Source organism: Centruroides sculpturatus, unplaced genomic scaffold, assembly GCF_000671375.1.
Source record: "Centruroides sculpturatus isolate CEXI.00-Female unplaced genomic scaffold, Cexi_2.0 scaffold146, whole genome shotgun sequence".
In the NCBI taxonomy this organism is placed as follows: domain Eukaryota; kingdom Metazoa; phylum Arthropoda; class Arachnida; order Scorpiones; family Buthidae; genus Centruroides; species Centruroides sculpturatus.
This window is the reverse complement of record NW_019384292.1, coordinates 833,293-856,937: the sequence shown is the minus strand read 5'-3', so window position 1 is coordinate 856,937 and position 23,645 is coordinate 833,293. Positions and strand designations below refer to the sequence as shown.

At 50.9% G+C, this 23,645-nt stretch overlaps 1 protein-coding gene across 1 annotated transcript in view; it reads right to left on the bottom strand.

The window, feature by feature from the left end:
* The window catches only part of LOC111618125 (dachshund homolog 1-like), a 56,771-nt gene extending 35,267 nt beyond the window's left edge, over nt 1-21,504 (bottom strand). The window contains exons 1-2 of the mRNA XM_023359935.1: nt 20,584-21,504; nt 2,006-2,139 (exon numbers count right to left, since the gene is read on the bottom strand). Coding sequence (XP_023215703.1) covers nt 2,006-2,139; nt 20,584-21,308 — 859 coding nt within the window. The 5' untranslated portion in view covers nt 21,309-21,504. The remainder of the gene's footprint in view (nt 1-2,005; nt 2,140-20,583) is intronic.
* Between the last annotated feature and the right edge of the window lie 2,141 nt (nt 21,505-23,645).

Here is a 23,645-nt window from a genome sequence, read left to right as displayed (position 1 = left end):
GAATGTAAACTTTTTGTTCCACCAGAACACTCTTTTCATTCCGGTAACTAAAACACACCCCCAGTTTACACGGCGACGTTTTGTTTTTTCCCCCTTTTTTCTCTCCCTTTCTTCTTCTCCCCCCCTTAACAAGAGGAAAAAAATATCTTTACAATTCCTCCGCGCGGTCTTTTTCTGTCAAACTTATTCACACGTCATCGGTCGGTTTTATCTGCGACGATCATTAGCTTCGGGCCAACGTCAGGATCAACTGGTCTTTTGTCGATTCTTCTCTCCCCCCCTCCTCCTTCCAGTCTGTCACGTTAAAGACGAGGGGGGGAGGAAAGAAAGAACGGTTTTGCTTGTCTGGCCACACTCGTCCCGTCGTGATCGGAAGACAAAAGATCCGATCCCCTGCTTTTTATCTTCTGTCTTTTTTCTAGCCCTTCGGTCGTCGTTTCCAATAGATTAATACTTCATTCCCACTCCCCTCTTTCGTAAAGGCCAGGAATTCGGCAGTTTACCGAACGGAGAGGAGGGCCGAGAAGAAGAAAACACACTAGAAAATCGGCAATTAACAGAGGGGGTTAATGAAATTTCGTATAAAATAAAAGGGAGAAGACGAGCAAGAATCGGTTATAAGAAAGCGGTCAGGAATACAGGGTATCCTTCAAAGTTGTCAAATTAAATGGCGGGTAGGAAGACGGGCTCTTAGACCAAAAGCTGCTTAGGCTAATAGTTGGTAAGCTTAATAATTTAAGTTAGTCATTATTCATGAGTTTGAATGAAAGCGCAAAGGATAAAGACCGAGAGAAAAAAAAAAAGACACGACTTGAAATATTAATCAGAAGCTTTAGCCCAAAACTCGTACCTAATTGAATAAACATCGGTGGGATGGATTGGCACCTTCCCGCTTCGGTCCCACTAGAGTATTCCGTTACTCGTCGATGAGATACTTCTAATAGAAAACTTGTTACCGCCATATTCCTATGTCAAAACAGCTGCCGCTAACTCAAATTTGTTCCTTCTCTCTAATTCCCCGCTCCTCGCGCTCTCTTTTTTTCCCTCCCCTCCCCTCATCCTCCCTCTTTTTCCCTTCTTCCTCCCCTCCTCCTCCTCCGCTTCCCACCTACCTGCACTCTGTTTTTATCTTCCCGGAGGTGTAAATAATTATAAGAAGCCACCCGAATTTCGAGCCCGCTGAAATCGAAATCGTCTTTCTCACCTCTCGATCCGGAGATAATCCGGAAACGGTAGGGATTATCGGGGCACTTCCGGTGCGGGCACGTGGGTGCGAAAGGGTGGAGGTAAAGGGGAAAGGAGGGAGAGAGAGAGAGAGAGAGAGAGAGATGGCGATAATTCACGCGAAATTTAATTTTGCGCATTTTTAATATTTCTTTTAGCGGAAAACAAAGAAGAAGAATATTAGTCGAGTCATAACTTTCGGTAGATTAAGCCATTACGAGTTAGAATATGCAGATTGGTCCGTGTTTACCAAAGAAAAGATTTTCCTAATAAATTTATAGCATTTTTCATTAGAGGAAGAGGAAACGTTTTAATAAATTACGTCGTCAAAGATAGCGACGTTTTCTAATCTGGCGTTTAATTAATTGCATTGACCGAATGGGATAATCTGGTAGCGCCCAGGGCCCGTTACCGAATTACTACACTACCTCCAAACGCTAATTGAAGCGCGGGTGGACGAAAACCCCGTCTACTAATAGAATTGCGCTAAATCTTTGTAATGAACGTCGCTTTTCTTGGCGGGCCTCAAAATATGCAAATTTCATTAAAACGCCGGATAAACGTTTTAATATCGAGATAAAAGATAATTAAATCACGTAATTTATGCCCGCTTCTTCCGCTCCCTCCCTTCCCCCTCTCCCCTTTTCGGTCGCTAATGCGATTTCACGCCGCCCGCTCGCGCGCGATCTCTCTCTATCTCTTTCTCTCTCTCTCTCTCTTTCTTTCTCCGGGCGCTTGTTTTTTTTTTTTGTTGTTTTATATTTTTGTGGGGCCCACTTACCTGCCACGTGTCCATTCTCGTAGGCGGAATAGTCTCCGTCCAGCCTCGTCTTCTTCAGCAGGGTGGCGTGGCCGCCGGTCGACACGTGCATCCCGATCATCGAAGCCCGCTTCGGAGGACGTCCGGGCCTAGAACTGAACCGTTAGAAACGCTGTACGTCATAATAACTACCAGGTATTCGCCCCCTTTCGGGGCCTTCGCGTCGAATTTTATACCTCGGACGCACGCGACCGATTCTTTCCCTCCCTCTCCCCCCGTCGCTTATCCGCTCGATTCTTTGTCTCCACCCCTATGCAGCGGGCGAATTCGGCCCGACCGAAATCCCAACGCGTACGGGCTGGGAGAAGGCCCCGCCGCTCGAAACTTTCCACCAATCGCGTCGAGAGATTCGCGCGAATCGACGGAACGATCGTCGTCCGCCTACGTCACACCGGAACGTTCTAATTCCGACCAAAGTGGACAATTCGACGACGTAACAATACCTCTCGACCGTAAACTTAACGCCGTCTTACGTACCTTCGAAGAGGGTGGAGCCGCGTAAACGGCGCGATTGTTTCTTCGCTCTATCCCGCCCCTTTTTTGCTCTTCTTAGCAACTCGCCGGTCGCCGTCGCCACATTTCGGCGACGGCGACCGGCGAGATCGCAGTCGGAGAAACGATAGAAATCTCGAGACAATAAAGGTTTTAATCCGACAAAGGAATAATTGTAAGGGAATGAGCGGGTGTGGCCTTAAAACCGGAAAGGCCGGAGTAACGCTTTAAACCGGGCGCCGGGAAGGTTTACTAAGAAGGAATCTCGGGAAATCCTTAAGCAGGGGCGACGTTAATCGCTAGGGTGGGGGTGGAAGGACGGCGCGCGCTTAACGAGACCAGTTAAGTGTCGAGCGCTTCCGTTTCCGCTTCCGCCGTTTTTTTTTTCTTCTTGCCGGGAAATCGATGTCGTCACTTACGGGCAAACGAGGTAACCCCATCCTCCCCTTGGACCGTCGACCGCCGACGCGTTGCCAATTATCGGCGAGGTGCAACAAGTTCTCGAATTTTCGCCTTCCGCCGGGAGATTTATCGCTCCCGGTGCGGATCGCGTTACTTCCGTCGCCGCCTTTCCGGGCTTCCCACGCCACACGCGTCCGACCACCTCCGATTACGGCCCGCCCGGAAACGCGGCCCAACGCCAGCTCCCCGAGAAACCGGAAGGGGGAGACTACGGGGGAGTGCGGATGATGCGGAAGCGCGCGCTTCGGACGCATGGCGCGCGGGGAGGGAGCGAGGAAAGGACGAGAGGGGGAGAAAGGTGGAAAAGTGGAGAAGGCGGCGGTGTTCGGGCGTCCGAACGCGGGTCCGCGGAGGAGGAGGGAGACAAGTTATTTTACGAGGATTTTATGTGGGTCGCGTCGGATCGATACACCCGCACCTCGCGGCTTCGTTACGCATCGGTGCGGGAAAGCCGTTTACGGCGCGAGGACGGCCGGCGGCAGATGGAACGAATGGCGAAGACGGATTCGCCACCCTTTCCTCCCCCACCCCTTCCCTCTTCCATACCTCGGCCCTTCGTTTCCTTCCGTCGATTCCCACCGCTTTCCCTTCCGTCGCTCTCGCTGGCGCGCCGGATACGCGCCAGATAGTGCGACGGAAGAAAGAATGACACGTTTTTAATTACGACGAAGCTAATAAACGGGAAGGTAAAAACGGGATCCCCGGAGACGACGTGAAAACGCCCGTCGCGTGTCCACCGACGCGATTGGCGGTTACTGGCGCGAGTGGGGGAAAAGATTTAAACGAGAAGAGAGAAAATCGCACGGATTTTTCGTGGCGTCGCCTCCCCGCGGTGTCGCGTCGGATTGCCAAACGGACGACTCCGGCGATTCCCCCGGGACCCGCTAACCACTCCCCCGACGGAAACAATGGGAGTGACGTGGCGGCCGCGTGACGAACGACCGGAATTCCGAAAGGTATGGTCGACCGTCCCGTAACCCGGTCGGACGACGCCCTATTTTACGAGCGACTCCGAGAATGCCGCGGCCGATCCGGGGCTCGACCCCCTCCCCCGGATCGACGCGTCGTTCCCTCTTCCTCGTCGGAGAACGGCCGTGGGCCCGCCCCCTCCGTCGGCCCCGGGGCCCGTTCGTACGAAAAAAAGGCCGCGCGCTCGCGCGCGCGCCAGCCAGCTTCGTGACCGATTGTCGTCACGTTCGACCGGAATTTCTCTTCGGTCGTGACTCGAATTTCGGTCCCCTTCTCCGATTAATTCCATTAATTTATTTATCGAAATTTATGTTTTGGTCGTTGACGTTCTTCTCGCTCCCGGGTCGGGACCCGAATTTCTCGCCAGTCCGGATCCGCCGCTTTCCTCCCCCCGGCCAAATTTGCGAGAAACGTTTGCAAAGACGAAGAAAGGAGCCCCTTCCTCCGGGTGGGGATGGGGTAAGGGGGCCAAAAGCGCGTGGTGCCGTCGTCGAGAAGCGAGGGACGGGTCGAGATTTACAACGACGTGATTTCCGATTAAACACGGCGACGAAACACGCTAATAAACTCGTACGAATCTTTCGGGAAGCGATAAAACTTGGGAGTAAAACGCGAGAAAAGCGACGAGTGTTTTCTACCCTTCCTCCGGGCTCGAACTCGGACTCTTTTCTATAAGATCTTCGTTAAATATCGGCAGGATAAGGCGCGGAACGGGCGCAAACGTCGCTCCCGACGCCCTCGAAAAGTAGGAGAATCGCAAATTCCCGTTTATAGCGATTTATTCTCAAATACTTTACGTTATAACGAGTTTACTAAGGAGAAAATGAATTCCAACAGGGAGCCACGCGCAATCGCCTATACAACGCGACCGAACAAAAATCGCTATCTTAACCATCCGCGATACGTCGAGGCTCGCGCCGCCAGCAGTTTTACTCGCCAGCCAGACAGACTATCCACTAAGGTACCGAACGTCACACGAGAGAAAAAATAATAAGGAAACTAAGAATAAGGAATAAGTTAATCCCGGAGGGGGTGGGAGATTTTCCGTCCCCCGAGAGCGGCGGAAGTTGGAAAACGTCCGGAAGAATGCGGCGAGTTTGGGCCGAGAGGGGAGGAGGAGGGAAAGCGTCGTTTGGGGGGGAAACGAGCCAGGAGTTTTCGGAGGTTGGGCAGAAGGAGAAAGACGTCACGAAGGTAAGGAAATAAATTATTTAACGAGCTAAAAATTTAGACAAAGATACGAAGCCGAGAATCGAATATTGTAATGCGGCGGTCCGGGAAATTTGGAAGTTTTCGTGTTTGTTTAATAAACTTTGGCAAGGAGTGCGGAGGCGTCGTCCATTTACATATTTATTGCACGTTAACAAAAGAAATTGCTTTTAAATACGTTATCGTTTGGCGCGAAGTTTCCGCCTGCGAAATTACGGCGGTCGTGTGACGTAATAAAGCAAAAAAAAACTCTCCCCCCCGTAATCTAAATCGAAGGGAGGGAGGGAGGGGGATCGTTTCGAACCGCTTTCCGGTCCGAATCCTCCCTCCTCGGCACGTGAAAGAGGAAGAGGGCCCGACCAGACTTTTATCGCTCGAGATCCGAAAAGTTTAATAACGCGTTTTATCGCCATCTTAATAACGTCGTTACGCATTTTATTGAGTTTCTCGTTACCCCGTCGGAAGAAGGTGGGAGGAAACTGGTTCCCGTCCGCTCGGAAAGACTGGCTTTACTTCCGAACCAGGCGCACCTAGTTTAAAAGATAGGGCCCTCTTCCTATAACGGGGAATAGATTTCTACTCGGGCCTTCCTCTCGTACCTCATTTTTATCCTTAGGGTTTCACGTAGCTAGCGATTTTGCGAGATAAGCCACACCAAAATTGCGATAATATCTCTATTAATTTTCCAAAATCGCGTCGCGACTTTGCAAGCGACGAGAACTTGATCGGCGAAATCGCTCTCGCCGATCGTATCGAAACAGATCGGATACGATCGCAGCGACGAGCACGACGAGAGAGAGAGAAATTTTAATCTGAAAATCGTTACTATCGTCGCGGAATCGCATCTATTGTTTAATATAGAAACCTGCCGAAGACGGGGACACCCGAAAATATTCCAAAGGTGTTCTTTTTGACAAAAACTCAGCCATAGAATTCCGTAAGACAGTCGCAGAAATAACTAATTATTTCCCTTATTACAATAGAAATTAATTATTTTACGTGTCCACGGGGGTAACTCTTCCGTTAAGTGGATAGAGGGAGAGTTGATTTATCCGAAATTTTACACGAATAAACATACAAGTGCCGAATTTTTTCGAAATTTAGGTGTCCCCCGGCTCGTATGCCCAGGTATGTATAATAACGGACAGAGAAACGTTCCTTCTTTTCCCCCCTGGAAACCGCTAAACAGAACGAATCGTCTCCCTTCCACCCGGATTTAACGTAGACGACGTGAAAAATACAACTCAAAAGAGTTTCTTCGACACCTACTTTCTCGTTATAACGCCACGCGCGAGTAACGCGACGCGATTGTGGAAAAATCGCTATCGCCAGCTAACGAGAAACGGCTCTTTACAGGTAGAGAGATGTTTTTAAGTGTTGACGTTTAGGGAAGGCCAAACAGTCTACTATTTTCGGCTTCGCCTGGGGGGAAGGGGGTTTTAAGGAAAGATGCGCGTGAGAGGTAAACGGGGGAGGTCCGTTAGAGGACCTTTCGTTTCCTTCGGAACCGACCGGGTCGATGGAAAAAAGGAAGGAAGGAAGGAAGTCGAAAACATCTGCGGCCGAAGAGCCAGATTCCAAATTATCTAAAAAGTCGACTGTAAAGTGAATTAAAGAAGAAGTAATCGATAGGTCGGATAAAAATCGTAAATGGCGGGACCACTTAGCCGCTCTGAAGCCAAAAAAGACCCCTTTTTCCCCCCTCCGTTACGCGCGGTACGAGAGGAGATAACTTCGTTTGTGTTTTAATTATTCCTGTCTTTAGCAGACGTTGGAAGGTCCCGGAAGAAGAGAAAAAGAGGTAAGGAGACGTGGATCGTAAGGAGGAAGACCTGCGAGAGGAGGACCAAAAGAAAAAAACCACCGAATTCCGGTCCTCGGCCGGGGTCTTAGTTCCATTACTCTCTCGGTCGCCCGTAACCGACGCCGGGTCCTCTTTCGCCGGAAGTAATCCCATATTGGTAATCGAGTTAAGCGCGCGACTTTAAGTTGTCTTCCGCTTTCTTTCGACCCCTCCGAGATCACCGGCGACGGAAAGAAATTAATGCGATTAAGAAAAGCGCTATCTAATGAAATAGAAGTGCGCCGGATTTCGTCAGGGGGGAGGGAGAGAACCCGACGGGAACCTCCTCCCTCCCCCTCCGCAATTATAAGAAGGGTTTTCGATCGCCTAATTTAACCTTGTTTTTACGTCCCCTTCTTTCTACTATTTCCCTTATACGCCGGCGAAGTTCGTACGGGGCATCTGCTTTTCCGGTAAGACAGGGGCCCCCAAAAGTCTCATTTTTTCGTCTTCTTTCGGACCTCTATTGGTAAGGACCGGGTTTGGTAGAGTCGGGGGAGGGGTAGGGCCCGCGCCGAGGCAAAAAAAACAAAAAATCCCGGCGGTAATTAGGACCGAAAGGAGGGAGGAAGCGACGGGATGGGTTTATAAATCGCGAGACGTCCGAAAAACATAAGTTATAGGACGACGACGTTACGGTAAAAGTTTAATTAAATTCTGACCGGGGAGGTTCGGTAATAAATTTTTAAACTGGAAGTTCCGGAATGTCGGAAAGAAATAAATTTAGCCTATTTTGAATATCTCTTCGATATAATTTTATGCGCCGAGACGGACGAAAAAATTAAAAAAAAAAAAGAAAAGACCCTCCTTCCGACGGAAGAGTCGCTTCATCCATCGTAAAACGGGAGAAGAAAGAGGTCCGGGCCAAGTTTCCCCCCTCTTCTATCCACGTAACGATAGGGCCCCTTCCTAAAGGAACGTCACCGGATCGTCCGGGGCCCCCTTTTCCGTCGGGCCTCGAATTTAAGAGATTACAAAAGGGGAGAAGGTAAGGCCGTTCGATCCGGAAGGTAAAACGACATTTCTTCGTCCGGAAGTGGGAATTTCTGTCCTTAGGCTTTGGGAAGAATCGGCTAACGACAGAAGGTTTTGGAGGAGAAAAAAGTTTTTTTGGGGGAATTTCAATAAAGGCGAAAGAGGGTGGAAGTTTTGAGGAAAGATCGAATCCACTTCAACCGAGCAACAGAAGTCGATGCCTAACGTAATAATTCCAGTCTACAGAAGTCGGAGAACAAAAAGCTCCACCTAACTTGTCACATTTGGGATTACGCTAATTAGTTTTGGGTACCACAAACAGACTGGAGGGAAAATCGACTCTGTTGACATTAGAAGCGACTTCTTTCCCTCATAATTATGTTCCGTTTAATTACCTGTAACGCGAACACATCTTGGACAAACAATTCGACCCGAAGACGATTTACATAAACACTCTTAACGTCGATATAAAGGGGGCGAGACGAGCACGGAGCTCAAAAAGGAAAAACTTTCGTCCCCGGAAAGCCCGGTCCTCCCGGGAATCGGACGAAACCGAGATTAATACAAAGGCGGGGGGAACGGAGGCAAAAAGGAATTCCGATTTATGGATTCGCTTAACTAAGCTAAGAAGGGCCCGCCCGGAAATCCCCCCTTCCCCGACGGAGTTCTTCCTCCCCCTACCGTCGCCTCCAAACAGCGTTCGACCCTCCAAAAGTTGTCTTTTACGGAAAGGGAAGTTGGAGAGGGCCCGGATCGGGGCCCCGCCAGACGGGCGGTAGACGTCGGAACCAGGCCTAAAAAGGCAGTTCTGTAACTAAAGAAGATCGACTAAGAGTCAGCGCATTTTCGGAGGAGGAAAAGGCCCCATCCCATCTTAACCCGATAGAAAGAAAACTCCACTAATTTCGGGGGGAATCTCGGCCGTAAAAGACAATCTCTATACTCTTTTTATCTCTTACCGCCGGCGGAAAGATCCCCCTTCTCTACTTCCGGTGGCCCTCGGAAACGTCCCGCCGGGTCCTCCCTCGTCTTAATACAGAATTTAGTAGCTTTCCGGCCCTAGCGAGACGCGATTTGTCGCTTTCTCTCATCCGTCCGTCGAAACTGGAAGTGACGTAACAAATAGGGGAGAAATTAGACCCAGTTTAGACTGGGAATTTAGTCAATTTCTCGAGAGGATTGGAAACGGGCCTAGGGCCACGAAGCGGGGGAGAGAGAAACGGCTCGTGAGGAGAAGTGGGGCCTCCGATCCGAAGACAAGAGAAGGGAGTGGACTGTCGAACGGAAGCGAGAGACTCGACTGGATTAATTAGAAGTTGGAGGAGGGGGTTAAAAAGTCCACTTCGGGACGAAAGACGAAGACGGGACGGCACTTAGGGAAACTAAAGTGAGATAACGCAATTAAGTGGGGAATGTTTGTATTTTAAATTGTAATTATCGAGTAAAAATTTACAATCGGATCTTCGCCAGAAAATAAAACTTGTCAACAAACGGAGAAGAATTTTCTGTTGACAAAAGCGAACTCGGTTACGGGAAGGAAGAGTCGTCGGAAGAGTTTTCGTCCCGGCTAATCTACCACTCGAGGGCGTATCGAGCGACGACAGCGAGAAAAAAAAAGAAAAGAGTGTACAAACAGCGACTCGGCCCTAATCCAATGAAGAAGTTGCCCGAATAACTTTGTCTTCATGAATATTTATTTGTTTTAAAGTCGCTGTAAATCTCTCGACCGCCACCGCCACCAACCTCCTTTCTCCGGAAAATTCCACCCGATTTGGGACCCGTATTTGCCTGAAATCGCTTCCGTAAATCGCGACGACGAGAGCGAATCTCGTCGCGATTGTAAAAAGAAAGAAAGAAAGAAAAGAAAAAAACCGATTTATTATAAAAATATTTTTCCATGAATACGGAAGCGAAGGGTGCGTGTTATACGCCAAGTTTTGTCGCTTTCGTATATTAATAATTCAATGTATTTTTATCTGTATTAGAACGTAAGCGATCTTAGCGAGATTCGCTTTAAAATTCTATTTTCTCGATTTAAAGAGAATGGCGAAAATCCTTGCGTTACGTATATTAAATGAGGGAATGGGAACGAATTGCTTTGCCGGATACATAATTTACCGGCGACATTTTAGACTATACAGGAGAAACACTACAAAACTCGAATACCCTGTGTGAAAGGGGAGGGTGATCCGTCGCCTACGTGCACCAGGAATGTAGTAACGAGTCGGGCCGGAAAAACCCCCTCTTCCCACCCACCTTAGAACAATTTTTACGCGGTTACGTCACTTCCGGTGGTGATCCGACTGAGGGGAAATCCGAAAATCCTCCAGAATCCACCGAAACGTGGGGGTTTTCTTCCGGACGGAAGAGGAGTTTGAAGGCGGTCCTCCCGAGTGTAAAGGCCAAAAATCTGATGTGATTTTATTGTATTTTTTTTAATAAGGGAAGCCTTTCCGATCTGTCCGAGAGGGAAGGCGATAAACAGAGGAGAGGAAGAGGCTCCGGGGCGATCGATATCAATTCGAATTACCGACATAAATTTTGCTCACCTTTCGTCTTTTCCCGATTTGCGCCGGAGGGCGAGAACGTTTGTCTTCCCTCCCCCGTCGGTGGAAAGAGGGAGGGACTTTACGGTGGGAAAACGAGGGTATTCGCGCAACAAATAATCTTCGGCGGGGGTGAAAGAGCGGACGAAATCGGGAAATAAACCCGGGCACGGGACGGCCGGTAAGAACGATAAAGTCGGAAGGTAAAGGGGATTAGCCTCCTCCGGCTCGATTTACGGTGTTGGGGGGGGAAAACCCTCCCACCATCCCGGTGGCTTTTTATTGCGAGTTTTAGTCGGCGGGTAAATCCCGGCGGTCGGACGTTGGGGATTATCCGGTGACGTCCCCGGGGCCGTAAAAGTCCGATTCGTTAGCGCCCTGCCCGTCGACTCCCGGGCCCTTTTACTATCCCATTCACCCGGTGGGTGGGCGCCTCTCTCGCTTCCCCCGCCGGATTAATTCCTTCCTCTCCTCTCTATCGCGGAAATCCCTCGATTTCCCAAGGAATCCTCCCCCCGTCTACTCTTCTTAGCCGGTGGTTCCGGCAAAAGAGCTCGCCCCCTTCTGGCGGATGACAATTTATCCTCCGAAAACCTCCGAAGTAATTTGCCAAATGTATTTTGCAGACGGAACGAAAAAGGTATTTTAGGTATTCTCGGCGCTTCTCCGTTTTGCCGACTCGGCACACTCCCAGGGATAATTTAGTATGCCGAATCGACGTCCGCCGGGTGGCGACGTCGTCGCAAATCCCGTCACGTGACCGAAAACGACGTCCCCCTCCCACCATCGGCGTGACGTCTTACTCCCTTTCCCCCCACCCCACCCAGCCGGCCGGCCTGACTTCTACGTAACGGTAGGAAGAGGGAAAGAGGGACTGGTGCTTTAATTTTTCGCGGGAGTTTCGGGGGCCCTCCGCCGCCTCCGCCTCCGCCCGCTCGTCTCAGGGGGATCGGGTCCCGCCCGGAAGAAACTTTGGAATCTTTTTTTTTTTTTTAATATTTTAAAAAGAAAAAAACGGCGGGTGGTATAATTGGATTAAGGGCGGTGCGGAGGGGGAAGCGAGAAGAAAAAAAAAGGAGAGAAGACGAGAGGGGAAGCGCGAAAACAATAAAGAAACGGACGAGCGACGCGAGAGGACGCAAATAGATTCTAAAGGATCGGATCATCATTTATTCAAAAATACGAGACTCGGCTATAAAAACTGGTTTGTAACCGGAGGAAAAAAAAGTTAAATAGTGTTTACGCGTTTTCTTCTCCTCCGAATTAGTTGTAAAACGCGTGGTTCGGCCCCCCGGACCCTTTATAAAAAAACAGAGGCCGGCGCGTCACGAATTTACAAGAGTTTTACAACGCCAAATTACGGCGTTAAAGTCGGAAAACTTTGGCAGTTACGCGCCTCTTTCTCTCTCCTCTTTCCCACCCCCCAGCGTGTATAGGCCTTAAGATTTCCGATTAACTCTCGATTTTCCGGTGCCGTCTGCCCGAAAGATTTCCATTTTTCTTTATCTTTTTTTAAAGAAGGGAAGCGAGATCCGAACCCGCGACCCGTTCTTCTCGCCGCTAACGCGGTTAATTACGGGAATGCCCGAACCCGGGCGAGAGTAAACCGGCCGAAAATAAGCGAATTATTGTTCTTTTTTTACCCCGCAAAAACCTATTTATTGCATTATCGACGCTTCGACTGCGCTTAATCGCGGGAAGGAGATCGTTCCCGATCGATTCCTTGCAGAGAAACGGAGGAGGAAAATTAAAAAAAAAGAGGGAAACTTTGCAGAAAATCGCGTGGTCGGGCCTAGTGGGAAGTCCGGTAGTAGCTTGGTGGGAACGGAGGTATTTCCTCCGCGTCGCCAACCGTTCTTAAGAACGGCGGCCGACGGATACTTGTTGCGGAGGAAGAGGAGACGGGGCCAACGGCGGGTCTGCGTTTATCCGTTTGTTTGCGCCATTAAGCGGAAACACTCGGACCGAATTTCGCACCACTCGAAAGTCGGCGTCTGTCTGACGATAAAAAGAGAGTCGCGCCGCTTATCGGCCCTTCCCCCGTTAAGTGCTCTCTCTCTCTCGCTCCCTTTTCTACCTTTCTCGCGGGTTCAAGCCGCGATCCTCTCCCTCCAACGCCCTAACTATCTACTCCCCTCCGTAATCCGAATCTTCTTTCCCTTCTTCCGCTCGCCCCCGCCCCATTGTTTGGTGGGTTTTTCCCCTAACCTAAAATTCGGAATCGTCTTTAGCTCCCCCTCTAGTGTTTGTCGTAATAGTCTAGAAACACCAGAAAGTGTCGCCTTACTCTCACCCTTCCTTCACCGACGGTCCACCTTATCGACCGCGCGCCCTTATTAAACACCTAGAAACGACGACGGGGCGTTAAATCCGGTGTCGGAGGTGGCGAAACACCGGTTCCTTCGGGACGAATTTTCGGCGGACGGAAACGCCTTAGACGCCAGAAAACACCCGGCCAGAGACTCCCCTGAAGAAACGGGAAACAAAGAAAGGGGGAGGGACCCGAGTGGCTTCCTCCGACCTCCGAAAAACGGAGGGAAATGGGTAAAGGGAGGGAAGAGGGGGGGTGGAACGGTCGGCCCGTCTCGAGAAGACGGCGCGTCGACCTCTTATCGGGCGAGGAACCGCGCGGAAGAAAAAGTCGCCGGACACGTGACCCGAGGAGGGGGTCGAGAGGGAAGAGGCCGGCGATCGGGAGGACGAAAAAGAAAAAAGAAACGTTTACGGCGAATTAGGAGCATTTTCGCAGGGGGGATGCCATTATTAAGCGCGCGGACGGAAGAAGCGACGGCCCCAGACTCGGATTCTATGCCAGGGGAGAGAGATAAAAGGCCGCTCGGCTCGTTTTGGATCCGGTTGCGAACCGGCGTTTTATTCTCGTCACGATCGACGCAATCACAGATAAATTATTTTCGACCGTATTTGTCGGTGCGTCTGGCATTTCTTTGTTCCAACACCTGGCTCTCGTCTCCACCTTATTAAGATACGATCTGCCTCTCGCCGCTCCGACCTCAGCGCGCGACAAAAAGCCGTTTCCAGTCCGAACGGGGGGAAGACCACCCGCTCCCCGCTCTGATTTCTGTCTTCTCGACGCCGTTAATTGGTCCGAGAATACTTTTTTAACGACTCTCCCCCGTCGGGTCGCGTCGCTCTGGCGCGCGCGAGGAAGCGCCGCGCCGCACCGCCGGCTAGTTCGGGACGAAGAGACGGTGGGAGAAAGAAGCGAGGGAAGGGAAGGGAAACAATTGGACGTTGGCTGTCGACCCCGGACGGGGTCGAGACAAAGACCGCCCAGAGAACGCTGGGAGTTAGTTCGGAACGAAGTCCGTCGGAGTGGGCCGTCCGAGCGTGACTTAGCCGCGTTCTACTCGATTGGCCCAACCCCGGTTCCGATCGGCGTCGATTGGCGGAGGCCCTCCGACGGCGACCTCCGGGTGCCAAAGTGGAAAGGTCGACGACGAAGAAACGAATCCCACGGAACGGGAACCGGAGGCGGCGTCGGGGGCCCTTCCCTTCCCCGGCCTCGATTTACGACGGCCCCCGGCGTTCTCGCCCGCGCCGCCATTCGTCAACCCGGCGGCGGGCGGCGCTCCCGACCCGGCGCGACCCTTCCCGGAGGCAATTACCGGCGCCGATCGGCGTCGCGCCGAGGCGGCGGCGCGCGGCCGTTTCCACTTTCGGAAAACGTCGGGGGACGGCAGAGGGGGCGGCCGGTATTCCTCACCGGCAGAGGTCGAGCCGGTCGGAGGGACACCCCTCCTCGCCTTGCGACCGGTTCCCGTTCGGAAGGGGACGGGGAGGCGGCCGCCAGACTACAAAGAGCGAGGCTAATTCTACTCCACTTGGAGGCTACAAAACGACTCGACGCGCCTCTCCTCCGACCCAAAACGCCTCCGACGCGCGCGCGCGTTTTCTTTTCCCCGCTTTCCCTCGGCCCACCGAAAACCGGCGGAAACTCCAATTTCGGGTAGATTCCGGGCGGACGGGAGGAGTCGCGCGCCTGGACGGGGGGGAAGGACGAGACAGAAATCCGTAAGGCGACACCCCGACGTTTCTCCCGGTCCCCGCCGACCCCCCGACAGCTGAGCAAATGTCGGGTGGCGGCCGGTCGAGCGCCCTCTTTGTCGACGGAATTAAGCTTAACTCGCGGAAATATTCTTTAGGGATTTATTTCGTTCGATTGCTCCGGATTACCTCGTCCCTAATCCAATCTTTTATTCCCTAAACTTTCTTTACACCGGCCGTCGTTCGCCTCCCCCCCGAAGCTTCCTCTCGGCTTTTACATGGGTTTTCTCCCCCCTTTAAATACTTCTTTCTGACGCACCCGTAGCGCGCGCGTCGTCGCCTCTTTACCTCAGAATTTCGGCGAGGAGGCCGACGGAGGTACGATCGTGTTATTTAGAACCCGCGTTTGCCGCCCCGAGACTTATCTGTTCTTCTTTAAAAGTATCGGACGGTCGTAACTTCACTCCCCTATTATCGCGCCCGCCTTTCTTCGCCAGACCTTCCTAGTCCTTAACGGGAGGCCCGAATTTCCCTTTTTAACTCATTCGGAAAGAGGTGTTGACGCCAAATCCCTGATTCGGGACCCGAATTTCTAATCATTCTTCCGTCTTCTATCCCCCCTCCACCTTATTTCGGGTCGAGTGATTTATAAGGGGGGACACTATACGCGCGGCCCTCAATAACAATACAGTTCGTATCCTTAAATGGAGGGGTGGGAATGTCGGCCATTCGGAATTCTTTCCTCTCTCTCTCTCTCTCTCTCTCTCGCCACTCGTCTGCCATTCATGCCCGAAAATGGAAGCGTAAAAGGTGTTTCGTCTTCGTTCCGGACCCCGGAAAGTGACGAGAAAAATCGCTATCGCGGACGTCAATTGGGCGACGCGACGTTTAGTGTGGGAGATGGACGGTCGCGTGCGCCCGTTTGTGGCGAACATCGTGTTAACAATAGGCGCGCACACCAGAAAATCCATTGTTATGTCACGACGGTGCGGTACCGAACGAGAAAGACGTCTGGTCGTAAAGACCGACGGCCACGCCCTCTATCGAACCACATCGACGCGATCGGACTGCGAATCTCCGGCGGCGTAACCGGGGCCCCCCCTCACCTGTCGTAGGTGGAGTCGTAACGCAGGTTTTTCAGACTTTCTCCGAAATTCGACGCTTGGAAACGGGGGTTAGAAAATGCCGAAAAGTGAAGGAGACAAGTTACTTTTCCGCACTTAAAACCAGACCCTCCCGAAATTTCTAAGTAAAGTAACGTTTTAACAAATACGAGGCCCTCTTCCCTTTGTCTACGGTAAAACTCTGTCCCACAAACTCCGTAAAGTATCTAGAAGTGTTAACTTTAACCTAGGAATGCGGTCGATGCTTGTCCGTCCTAACCAGGCCTAGACGTCGGGGGAGGCCAAGAGAATTCGATCGAATTTGCGCCTCGACCGTAGGATTATCTTAACACGGGGAATTACTTAGATCGGATAGTGTCAAAAGGCGAAGAGGGTCGCGCGCCTACGCCGAAAAATTTACTTCCAGCATTAAATCTGCTCGACGAAAACGGACAGAATACAATCAAAAACCTCTTCCGATACCTTCACCGTTTTTACAGGATCCCCTCTAATTCGGTTGTCATAAAACACACAAATCTCTCATCCTATCCGACGGTCTTCCAGGTAAAAATCATACCTGGAAACGGAGATATTCTTAGGCCTAATTAATAGGGCCTAGGCCCGAAATTTTCCTCGTTTAACTCCTACAGGTATTTCGTTAAATGGCATTAAAGCGGCGTTTCTAAGTTGCCAGAAACAACGATTTCGTTACTTTGTACGAGTTATTTTTGTGTCCTACCGAAATGGCTAAGGACCCGCAACACTAGGACACGGATGAATAGTNTTTTCTTGGGTTAAAAAAACCACCAAAAAATAAAAAAAAATAAGCAGCTTCCATACCGTAAGATGTAACTAAAAATTAAATTAGAGAAAGGTAATCAAAATTTTTTGGATGCTTTTTCCTGTTTTTATCCCCCCTTCTTCTTTCTTTTTATCCTGAAAGATGCAAGTGATGCGGATCAATATATATATATATATATATATATATATAGAAGCATCATCTCTCTCTGACACTATATAAACTGTACCCTATGTGTTAATATAACGTCGATTGATTCATCTTTTCTTCCTGTTATACGTCATAATATAAAGCCATTTCGAGTGAATGTAATCGCTTTTATCATTGGTTTATAAAGATTCAAATTCGGTGTTAAAAAAAAATTGAATTTTCTGGTTGTAAGTGAGGCAATTCTTAATTAAAATTTAAAAAAAAAATTGAGTTTATTTTTTCGAATTTTTAAGTGTAAGAGATTTCTAATGGGAGTTATTTTTCGAATTCCTCTTCGACTTTTTTTTTTTTTTANATTTATGCCCGAAAATGGAAGCGAAAAAGGTGTTTCGTCTTCGTTCCGGACCCCGGAAAGAGACGAGAAAAATCGCTATCGCGGACGTCAATTGGGCGACGCGACGTTTAGTGTGGGAGATGGACGGTCGCGTGCGCCCGTTTGTGGCGAACATCGTGTTAACAATAGGCGCGCACACCAGAAAATCCATTGTTATGTCACGACGGTGCGGTACCGAACGAGAAAGACGTCTGGTCGTAAAGACCGACGGCCACGCCCTCTATCGAACCACATCGACGCGATCGGACTGCGAATCTCCGGCGGCGTAACCGGGGCCCCCCCTCACCTGTCGTAGGTGGAGTCGTAACGCAGGTTTTTCAGACTTTCTCCGAAATTCGACGCTTGGAAACGGGGGTTAGAAAATGCCGAAAAGTGAAGGAGACAAGTTACTTTTCCGCACTTAAAACCAGACCCTCCCGAAATTTCTAAGTAAAGTAACGTTTTAACAAATACGAGGCCCTCTTCCCTTTGTCTACGGTAAAACTCTGTCCCACAAACTCCGTAAAGTATCTAGAAGTGTTAACTTTAACCTAGGAATGCGGTCGATGCTCGTCCGTCCTAACCAGGCCTAGACGTCGGGGGAGGCCAAGAGAATTCGATCGAATTTGCGCCTCGACCGTAGGATTATCTTAACACGGGGAATTACTTAGATCCGATAGTGTCAAAAGGCGAAGAGGGTCGCGCGCCTACGCCGAAAAATTTACTTCCAGCATTAAATCTGCTCGACGAAAACGGACAGAATACAATCAAAAACCTCTTCCGATACCTTCACCGTTTTTACAGGATCCCCTCTAATTCGGTTGTCATAAAACACACAAATCTCTCATCCTATCCGACGGTCTTCCAGGTAAAAATCATACCTGGAAACGGAGATATTCTTAGGCCTAATTAATAGGGCCTAGGCCCGAAATTCTCCTCGTTTAACTCCTACAGGTATTTCGTTAAATGGCATTAAAGCGGCGTTTCTAAGTTGCCAGAAACAACGATTTCGTTACTTTGTACGAGTTATTTTTGTGTCCTACCGAAATGGCTAAGGACCCGCAACACTAGGACACGGACGAATAGTTAAAAAATAACACTACGACTACGAAAAAGGGTGGTAATTAAGACAAGAAAGACCTACGATATCGTCCCAATTGGTTCTTCTCCACGGGGGTGAGAAAGGTGTAAAGAATGTAACGCTGTTAGATATACAAGAAAAGAACACCGGGAAAGTACTGTACAGTACACGATACTCTTCATTCCCCTGAAAATATGTTCGTATATCTCTTTCTATTTAGGAAACTTATGTGAAGAGAACACGGCATAAGTTAGGTGTATAAAAGCTTTTAAGACGAGGACCACGTGCCCGGCTGCCTCTACCCCATAATCCAACAGCTACCCTATAACGGATATAAGAATGGACTTGTATAACAAATAATTATACAGTATCGTTCTTTGAAGTTTGGTTAAGGGGAAGACTAGAAGAAATTTACACTAAAAGGGGGAGACTTGAGAAGAAAAGTCGAGAAACACAGGTCTGGCTGGACGTACAGTACTGTACTTGGCAACATGGACCAAAGCGTTTGCCTACGTTTCTCTTTTGTTAGCCACGCCGAAACACTTGGATTTAGACTAATTGTAATCTTAATTTATAACACATAACGGGCCCACCCCTCCACTAAATAACCATAAAGGTATGGAGGCCCTAAACTAAACACAGACTCGACACCGGATGTCAAATTTAAGTTTGTTTAGCTTACGAGCAAATCGGGACCCGTTCGGACCGACACAAGTTTTAAGATTTTTACCATGTCCCCTTTTAAGTTTCGGTGTTCGTCCCACGTTCGTAGTGTTCTACGTCAATTAACGTTGGTGACGGGGACCAGGTGAGAGCGATCGATAGACTTAGATACGTGTCTCGGCTGGCCTCACTCGTGCGAATATCGAACGGGGCCCTACTAGGCCCGTTTCTTCCTCTCCGGGCCCGGCGATAAACAGTCGGGGCGTCGTCCCTACTGTAACCGATTTTTCTTCCTACCCCCTCCATTAACAGGCGCCGAAAGCGGAAAGCCGGGTTAAAAGGGGATAGATTTACGTTCCACCTTTAGTCTTTCGACTTTTAACACCGCCTTGCCTTATTGAAAATCAAAATCGGATTTCCTTCCTCCCCCCCGTCGGCCCGTCCAATAAGAGAAAAGAATAAAATTTCGCCCGGACCAATCTCGCCGCCCGTAAGAACGTCGTTTCGATTTCGAACCGAACTTTTCGGCCGTTTTCTGGCTCGTAAAGGGCGCGCTAAGAATTTAATAAATCGAACAATAAAACGGGCGATTAAATAAATAGTAAAATCGCGATTAAAGAGATTAACCGCGCAGGCGCCCCATCGACGGGCTCGGGGGTTTTTCGTCCCCTTTCGCTTGGGAACGGCGCGGCCGACCGACGCGTCGGTCGCGTCGATCACGTTTAACGCCGCCACCGCAAGCCATGAGTCATCGGTTTGTTATTTTTTTTATTCGGGGTCGCGTACGAGCGGAAGGACGGCGACCCCCCGCCGCTCCCGTTCGATCGTCGCCTCCTCTCGACAGATGTTAACTCTCCCTTTCTAAGCGCGCGACTCCAAAAAACTCGCCCGGTTCCTTCCCTCGTAACCAACGTCTTATCCGGGATTACCCTAATCCTTCGCGCCTCGCCCGTCAAACTCTATCTTTCCCCCCCGACTTATGCCCCTTTCCCCGCGCATTTCGAACTGTTGCGTTGTTCTCTTCGTCCCGGTTAATCGGGGTTTCGTTCGTCGGTCCTCCCCAACGATGGGGGAGGAGGATAGGGCCGTCGTCTTTTGTTGGCGTCGCCGGAACGGAAAGCGCGGCGCGCGCGCGCGCCGAATATTTCCGGTGCGAAATTAGGAGGGGATCGAACCCTGGCCCTGAACGAAAGAAAGAGGGACCGAAATTTCGTATGGAATCGTAGACAACGCAATAAGCGCCACCATTGTGGGAGAAATGAGCGAAAGTAGCCGAGATAAGCCGGCGCGATCGCCGCTTACCGGCGCGTTCCGGGCGCGGAGGGCGACCTTTTTCCACCGAAAACGGGCGGAAGAGGGATCCGTTTGGAGGTGGAAACGACTGGAAGGAGCGTAGAGGGCGCCGCCGTCCAGAAAGGTCGAGAAAGGATCTCCCCCGGTCGTCGCCTAATAAATTAATAAGTATGTAAATATAGAGACGTTATCCGTTAAACTCGATAATAAGCCGAGGGGATTTTCGCCTCCCACTCGGACCCGGCGGCGCGAAGGATTAGAGCGCAGCTCCCGAGGATATGTTTGCGCGCGACAATATTTGTTAATATTGTTTATCCGCCGATCGCCTTAATCGGGGATGGTCCGGGCGCGCGCGCGCTGGCTGGCCGGATGGCCTTTCCCCGTCCTCTTTCCTCTACCCCTTTTTCTCCCGGGGATTTTTTCTACGGGGCCCCCGGGCCCTCCGTTTCCTCGGGAACGCGCCGGACGGCAGGAGGGCGCCTTCCGCCGCTCGTTTCCCCCGGACCAGGCGGCAGGCAGAGGGGGAGCGAGCGACCGACGGCGCGAACGGAGCGTAGAAAAGGACTAGACACGTACCTGGCCGTGGTGCAGTCCTTGTACAGCGTGTCAAAGTCCTTACACGACAGCAACTTGCAACGATTAACACCTGGCTGAATAGCTCCGAGTCCTCTAAGGATTCTCACCTGTTCCACGTTGCACACGATGGGAGTGATGTCCAATCTTTTCAACTTGGTGTACACGGTGTGTAGTCCTCCCACCAGATGCTTGAGAAACAGCTCGAAGGCCTGAGGTAAACAGAGAAGGTACTCGGCGTTGACCAGGAAGGCGGCCACTTTGGCACCTCTGTAGTCGATGAGACGACACTCGTTGACCGACACGTCGGCCGGCACCCCGGGCGGCGAGGGGGGATGGGTGGGCCTGCCCCCGTAGGCCAGGGCGGCCGGGGCCGAGACGGGCGTCCCGACCGCGGGTCCGCCGCCGCCGCCGCCGCGCGGGTGAAAGGCGTCCAGGCAGTGTTTGGGGACGCCCCCGTTCATTCCGGCCGGCGGGTAGCCCTTGTGCTGGGGCACCTGAACGGGCGCCAGGCCCGCCGGGCTGACCGGCGAACGGCGCGGCGGCGTTTCCAGAGCGGAGCGGGGCGAGGCCAAAAGGCCCGACGTCTGCTGTCCATGCTTGGGGCTGAGTCCGTCCGATTCGGTGACGATGACACCCGGCTCCAGATTCGGGGGTGTCTGAAGGGAGTGCGGCGACGCCAGACCAGAAGCGGGCGAGGGGGTGCAGTGCCCCCTACCGTCGTCCATCGGTTCCGAGCGCGAGTACACCTCGCCGCGGCTGCACCGATACTGGCACGTCGACGGCGCGACCGCGCGCTTATCCCGCTACCGGGCCGTCCTCGCCAACTGTCGGCCAATCACGGCCCTCCTCCTCCCTCGTCCCGCGTTGGCGCTTCACCGCCGAACCGCGTCTCGCAGACACCAGAAAGCCGCCGTCGTCGCCTACTTACCGTCGCCGGCGCGCATGTTCCCTTCGCCTCTCTCGTGCCCGGACTCCGCGAATCGCCACCCGCACCCGCGGTGAGACTCTTGTTTTTTTTTTTTCATTTATTTCTTCCCACCAGGGGGCGTCCCCGCCACCGGGCCCACCCCCGAAACGCTCTTCTTTCCGAAGGGAAATTGGCTCCACCGTAGGGAAACAGACAAGTATTTGTTTAGGGAAAAAACGGGAGGGAAAGAATTCTTTCACCTCCGCATCCGTCTTCGCTTCGTCGATGCTCTTTTTTGATAAGCGTCATTAATCACGCCGGAGCCTTTTCTATTTTTTAGCATTTCTTTTTTTTTCTAATTTTATATTCGTCAATAATTGGGCGGCAGGTAAAGTCTTAAGCGGATCGAAAAATGATCTCTTTCTTTACTTCTCCCTCTCCTTTCCCCTTTCTCCTTCCCTCCATCCATCCGTACAAGCTACTTCGGGCCGAAAACTTCCCTATCTTAAAGTCATTTCTGCACTTCCAGGGTGCGAATTACGCACTTTTTTCTTTCATTTCCTCCCCCTTTTATCCTAAGATTATACCCAAATCAAACGAGTTTTTTCATTGGTCCAGAGTACCGGCCAAGGTGCGGCTTTTTTGTCCCTCCCCCTTCGCTCCCGTTGTAGGGTGCGGAGTCGAAATCGGGGAAGCGGAAGGGCCCTTCCTTCACCTTCGGGACGATTTTACCTGGTCGATTCCTCCGTAAAAATCGGTCGAACGAATTTTCCCGCGGACGAAATTAGAGTCGGTGCGAAAAACTGGGTCACCGTATTTTGGGGGAGGAACCCCCCCTTTCCAGCCATCTATTTACCGTCTTCGGAATTGGGGGGGATTGCGCCCACTGTGTTAAAAAAGGGACTTTCCGAAGAAAGGTCAAAGGTCGAACGGCTCCTACCGGATACTCGGGAAGGCCGTAAAAATCGTAGGGAAAATATGTGATTGCGCGAGCTCGAACTCTACCTTTCGGTAATCACGCTCGTGTTAAGCGTACAGAATAACAAGTAGACGGCAAGTGTAGCGACCTCTATTATCGCCGCCCGAACGTAGACCTATAAAATTCCTACTGGGGGGGTCCGGTAACTAAATATAAATACCACGTTTGTTAACGCTCCTCCCCTCTTCACTTTACAAAGTTACGCTTCTCCCCTCTTAAAACCAAGCGCTGGACGGCGTTACGGACGGACGGACGCCTCTACGTGTCTTAATAAAACAGGGGCGAATGAGGGAGAGGGGGGAGAGAAAGATCGCGTTAAATAAACCGAATTAATTGGCGTTGCAAAGGGGTTCGAACGGGCGTTTCCGTGTGTCGTTTCGGTAGTCCGACGGGGGATCGTCGCTTTCGATGGCTAGCGACGATCCGGATGTCGCTCGGGCCCCCTCGAAGGACCTCGGAACTCGGCGTTCTTCTTTAAGTAATTTACGAGGCGGGTGGGAAAAAAACAGCGCGAGAGACGTGGGCGCGAGCATTAAGACCGAGAACGAATGAGAAATTACGCGCGAGAAAAGCGATATTTAGCAAAAGCGAAAATTGCGTAAATTGCGATTAATCGGGCGGTTCTTTTTTATGTCGAGCGACGAGAAGAGGATTTCGGGGGGAAGGCATTAAATAAATTTAAAAGCGGGGAGAAGCCCAATCTTCCGGTTGCCTCTTTATACCTAACGAGTGCCGCTATTAACCGGAAATGCCGTTATTTTCCGCGTTTTTTTTTCTCTCTCTCTCTCGCCACCTCCTACCATCGCTCGCGCGACTTTTACCATCGTCGCTTACGAGCCCGAAACTCTCGGAAAAAAGAAAGCTGCTACATTTCTTCCACCAGAAACAACCGATTACGATCGGAGAGGGGTCGAAAAATTATACCGGGGAACCAATCCCTCCAGATGGACGTCGTCACTTTTTAGCCAGGCGAGAAAAACGGACATAGCGATACTAGTTACAAAAAATAAATAAAAAATAAAAAAGTCAAGAGCTCGAACTCTACTTTAAGGGTCGATAATTACGGGTGGAGTACGAAAGCTGCCCAGCGTATTATCGCTGGACGGGTAATAAACGAAACGAAAAAGCGATAAATCGCGCGACTAGAACGCCGGACTCGGGCCGCGAGTCGAAAGG